The sequence below is a fragment of the Argopecten irradians genome, chromosome 2 (assembly GCF_041381155.1).
Source record: "Argopecten irradians isolate NY chromosome 2, Ai_NY, whole genome shotgun sequence".
NCBI classification, from domain to species: Eukaryota; Metazoa; Mollusca; class Bivalvia; order Pectinida; family Pectinidae; genus Argopecten; species Argopecten irradians.
The window spans coordinates 54,263,926-54,269,925 of record NC_091135.1 but is presented as its reverse complement, the minus strand read 5'-3'; the positions used below and the strand labels follow the sequence as shown (position 1 = coordinate 54,269,925).

At 35.9% G+C, this 6,000-nt stretch overlaps 1 protein-coding gene across 1 annotated transcript in view; it reads left to right on the top strand.

The window, feature by feature from the left end:
- The first annotated feature begins 555 nt into the window (after positions 1-555).
- The window catches only part of LOC138315964 (neural-cadherin-like), a 77,068-nt gene continuing 71,623 nt past the window's right edge, over positions 556-6,000 (top strand). Inside the window, exon 1 of the mRNA XM_069257389.1 lies at positions 556-2,308. Within this exon, the coding sequence (XP_069113490.1) occupies positions 1,000-2,308 (1,309 nt within the window). The 5' untranslated portion in view covers positions 556-999. The remainder of the gene's footprint in view (positions 2,309-6,000) is intronic.

Below are 6,000 nucleotides of genomic sequence, written 5' to 3'. Positions count from 1 at the left end.
GTTAATTACTACTTTACTATTTTTCACTAACGCAAAGCTCAACTTATGAAATATAGGGGAACCCATCTAAAACAATTGAAAACCTATATTAGGACGTGTACACCAATACCACAGTCAATCGGCTCGGTTTTAAAGTCGATTGTATGTTAGTCATGTGGAATAATCCTGTATTATCTTTTGATCTGTCCTTACACCTCACACACAGCCTGACACAGGTGTATTTGATAGAGTAGTCTATTGTGTCGCGGTTCATTGAGAAATGAAGGATAACCTTCTCCATCAATCATTGGTCAAGACACTATTTGCATACATCTGCCGTTCCGAGCATCTCCCGTTCATTTCCTAAAGAGAAACTAGGCGTTCCATAAACAGAGAGAGCAGTATAAAGCTAAATTTCTGTCTCAGGTTTACATAAATAATATGTAAATAGACTAAGCTCAGAAACACTATCGATCGAAACTCGTATAATGCTGCGTGCATCAGTTTGTTGAGTTGCCGACTTCATAGAGGGAGGTAAACAGAACGGCAGCCGGACTTGACAAATTCCGACACCTGAGTCGTTCGAATGGAAACACAGGGGAGAGAGTTCGGAACACGGTTCGGTTAGGAAAGGCAATATGCACAGATAAAGGATATTACTCCGAAAGAGTGAGTGAGTCGAATGGAACTAGTACTTGACGATGGGTTTGTTTTAAACATGTATGGTATAAACCCAGATTATCAATGATTAAGCTGAATGTTTTGATATTGTGACTGGAGGCAGTGCGTTCCGAGTGGCTGCGATGCAGATGATATTTTGAGAGAGCTCGCCGCAAAATGTAACGGTCTCGCAGGAGATGTGTTTATGAGGCTTGTAGATATGTCTGTGGTACATCGGTGTGTTAACCGGGTGTGTTATTTAAAGATCATATTTGTAATGTGATAGTTATATGTTGGATTTATTTATATCTAAATTTAACACAACATTTCCCGGATTTTCAGTTGGATCCGTGAAGCAACATGGCGTCAGTGAGGATGAAAGGAGTAGATACAGGTTTGTTTTACCTTGTGTTTCTCATGACTATGACATGTCTCATACATTCCACTGTTGGTACAAAATATCAGAAAATAGAGACAAATTTGTATGTGCCATTCGAAACACCTCTATCATCTGTCATTACAAAACTATCGGTGTCTGGAAAGGTACCGGTGTTGGAAAGTTTTGACAAAACAGCAAGGTCACTTTTCACGATGGACAACGGTCATTTGGTGACCAAGGCTGATCTGACATCTTCACTGGGAAAGAAATTTACCTTCTACATCAGGGAGGCATTAGCAAGTGGACCAATCCTAGACATATTGCACATCTTTGTTGACAATGCAACAAATTTGTTTACATTTCCTCAACAACAATACATTGGTACAATCAAAGAAAATCAACCCTCTCTTTCGCCTGTCAAAGTAATGGGACATATTTGGTCCAGAAACCATGCTTCATCATCACTTGGTCATATCAAATATTCCATCATCCACAATACTGGTCCAAATAATTTCCATCTCAAACATAAAATATACAGTCAATTAGAAGAAATCAAATTTATGTCGCGAAAACCATTGGACAGGGAAGGAAACGACCATTACAGGATTATTGTACAGGCTGAAAATAACCAAGGTCAAATAGCTCAAGCGGTGGTCAAAATATTTGTTCTCGATGAAAACGACAACATTCCAAAATTTGAAAAATCTTCATATTCTGTAGAATTTGGATCAGCAATTTATGGAGGAAGAAAGGTTATTCAAGTCCGTGCCTTTGATCTGGATGATGAAACAATCTCCTATAAAATTTCAGATGAAAATGGTCTCTTTATCATTGATCCTATCAGTGGGAAAGTGTTCCTGAAAAGAAATGGTTATCTGGATTCTGGGAAATACGTAATCTTTGTTGTAGCTCGCGATTCAGTTGGTCATTCCAGTGACCCGGTCAGTGTTGAAATCAAAGTGATTTCCAGAGCCTTAAAATTTGTGTCATTTCATGGTCAGTCCCGTCGTTTATCCAAGAGATCCACTGTTATTAACCGCGTTGAGAAAACGTACGAGGTTCCCGAGAGTATGCCTAGCAGTAAGGCTATGTTCAGTATAGCATCATCCCCGCCCCCATTAGCTGGGGTGGAGCAGTATAATTTGATAAAATCATCTCTTCCGGATACATTCCAAGTGGATACCCGTGGAAATGTGTACATCAGACAAGGGAGACGACTGGACTACGAAGACATGCAGCATCGGGTCATCGGTCTGAAATTTCACATCACCAACTCGAACAATTTTCAAGGTAGGTTCATGTTTTTATTGATTTTCAAAACTGCATTTTTCGTTTATACAGTGATTGGATTTGCCAAGTGACACTAGAGTATACTCTCCATAGACTGTAAAGGGGCGGAAGTTTGAAATAAAATAACAGTAGAAAAAAATAAAATATTTTATTGAATCAGAGTTAATTCAGGTGAAACTAACAAAATTCTGAATTTTGAGAAATGTTGGGTGACCTTGACACATATCTCTCCAGGTTATGATGATATTGCTGATCATCGATACACTACAAAGTCAATGTGCCAACTGTGATACCAGTCTGCCAGGATTGGATTGATGCCCGTGATAATGTTATGGAAGGCGAAGCAGTTTCTCTATCACTGTACTTGAATTATATTTCATTTGCTATATCATGTGCTGATTTGTATAGATCTACTGAGAACATAGTTGCATGGTATATAATGCAAATGAGAATTATAAAATATTCAGCCTCATTGGTACAGCATTATTGTTTTCTTAGCTCAAAAGTTTTTAATTACATTTCTGGCCCAGGGAATATTGGGGTTGATTCAGTGATAGCTAGATTTGCATTCCTGCTGGCAAGACCCCATATAGGCCTATAGTCCTGTAGAACCAATGTCAACTAATTTAATATTGATGAGCATACATGGGAGTTACATGTCAAATGATACGGTAATTTCAATCTATTTGTCAATGAATGGTCATTGTTAACAATGTTGTAATACATTGTCCTGAAGATGTTGTCACAGAAAAAAAAAGTCCATTAACAGAATGGGTTTTTATTGACAGTTGTTGAGAGGAGTTGTAAAATATTACTCCACAAATTAATGGTTTTTCTGCTGCAACACTTGCCATGTCGTGACTTCATTTGTACTCATTAAATATTCATGAAGTTCAGCAAATGGCAGTCAACAATTGTAGAAGAAAAATGCTCGAATGCATCTGATGGAAGCTCCAGCAGAGACAAAAAGATACCATTTCTGTAGACAGATAGATGACACATAAAGGCTTCAAATCATTCAAGATAAACAGATAATTTTACCACAAATATAATATAATTTATATAAAGCTGAGTCAGTTTAGGAGTGTAAACTCCTTTTATCTTAAGTGTAATTTTAATAATGAACTTTGATATTTTCAAATGTTTTTTGCCTTAATGAAAAAGATCTCTAATCCTGTGATCAGTTGAAATAAAACTACACACCATTAGTTACTATTTGTGACCTGATGATATATGCTAAAGTTCTGATATTTTTCTAAATGAAATTATACTGAGGAATATATTCTTAGTTTTAATAATTGAGACATACAGTTACACACATAGTGTTATAATTTCTTTAAATCTGGCAAAATTATGGAATTTTCAACTTGATTATAATTCTCATCTACAGTGACCAGATATACACATCAAATGCAACATGGACATGTGCACTTACCGTACAGCTTAAATACATGTGTAGCATGCAGTCACATTGGGAATGACCTGTAGCTGATTACATGTTTACAGTGACTGGTTACATAAATTGACCATTTTATTGTCTGACACCCCTATAATTGTGTGATAATTCCAGCTAATACCTGTAATATACCTGTAGACTGAAGCTGCAGTAAACAAGAGCCTGAGGCTGACTGACCAAATTAACACAAGTCTTGTTAGCTTTACTACTGTGCTCTAGCTAGTAAACACAAGTCTAAACTACACAGGTGTAATATCTTATAATCATAAGCTTACACTGCTCTAGTAAACTAACATTGTTAGCTTGCAATTTATTTTACATACAGAAGGAGCCTGCAGAGTGCAGGCTGAACCTGCCACAGAAGTATTTAAGCTTTGTCAACTTAGCCATTTGTAGTATACATAAAATATAAGCAATTCTTTTGTAATTATTTTCAAAGATTTGTCATTATAATTTACTTTGAAACAGTTGCTCTATTACATATGAATTTATTTCCTTCTTGTTGGTGTGATAATGATGAAATGATGACTGTTGATACTGTAACACTTCTGTAAAATTGATTTACATAGCTGATCATCAGAGCCTTGGTCAGTTTAGGGTCACCTGGGGGTCTGATCACTGTTACCTGTAGGTGGGTGTGGTAGTTGGGACTCACTAGTACTGGACAATTGTCCAGTCAGGTGACCAACAGTAGTACCAGTCATTTATCATGTCACCAGTAACGGAAATGCCAGCACATAAATGTACTTTATTGTTAGTTAACCCTACCTGTGACTTCTTTGAAGTCAAAGCTCATTTCTACAGGTGAAATAGAGGGGTGGTCATCTCATTCAGACTACTTCAGAGTTATTGTTATAATGTTAGTTGTGTCAGCCCCTTCCCCCTCCCCTACGCTGTGTGTTAGATGGTCATTCTGAACCTCAATGTAGTACAGGTGTACACAATCTGTACATACAACTCGTTAAATGTCCAGGTGAACTTTTGACCTACAGTTATTTTATTGTATATCTGACACCTAAGAAGATCTCTTTTTTATATTTTTTGCTCCTTTACAACTTTGATTTCAACATTTCTTTACGACATCAATAAACAGTAAAATTTTCATTTGAAGACGGTGTGTACATGTATAATAGTCAATTATTATTGACAAATCTGTGGTGAATTATGAAGGATGTGATATATATTTTTACACATGCTGTGCAAGCATGTATTTGTATATATGATTTAAATTTGAAGTGATCTTTTTTTGTAAATTAATTGTTATCATGATGGTTGTGCAGTATTCTCTTGTTGTTGAATAATTCATTAAACACGTTTTAATTGGAAAAAAACATTCCTAAAATCATCAATTTTTTACTTTTAATTTTTTTTCAAACACTTTTTCACATATATTGGTTCTGAATTCAAATTAGGACTTTAATTAATAAAAAAATAATAAAGGATCATGTGGCGTAACATATGTGCCTTGCGGAACTTAGATTTCATATAATTATAATTTTTGAAAAATGATCAATGTCACTTAAAACAAAAAAAATCTTTTAGTACTGCATGGTTTAATACAAGAAAACACTGACCTTTAGATATATTATGTTGTTGTACTAACTACATTGGAAGACAAAGACTGCATTGGGGGGGGGGGGGGGCTATACTCTCCAATACTACAGAAAAAGGCCATTAGTGGCCTTTTGTCTCCCAACCCTTTGGCAGTACATGTTTTATGGTGAGGGGAATTCTTGTGTTGTGAATCATGCCTAATGATCAGTTAACAGTGTTGATATCAGATTGACGGATTGCAAACAAGTGGAATCTGCATCATTAATCAGTTCACTGATCAATATTTGTTGGGAAAAATTAGGATAAATCCCCTAATTATAATCCTCTTCTGTCGCATCCTCAAATAATACAACATACTGAACATAGTTTATCAGTTAGGAAAACCAGTAGTGACCTGCAGACTGACCATGCACCTCTGTATAGAGACTGCCTTGATGAGTCTTCATTCTAGATTTGACTGTATGACATACAATGTCAATGATTTACCATATTTCAAATTTCATTCAAAATATAAATATAAATCAGTGGAATTTTCTCCTAATAAGAAATGCAGGCCTTTCCATAACTTTTCATATGATAATGCAAAACATATCATCATTGAAGGTATTTAATTAAACAAAGATGGTAGTGATTTACAAAAGGATGTCACTTCATGGGGCTTCATCTACTGGAGACCATGTAA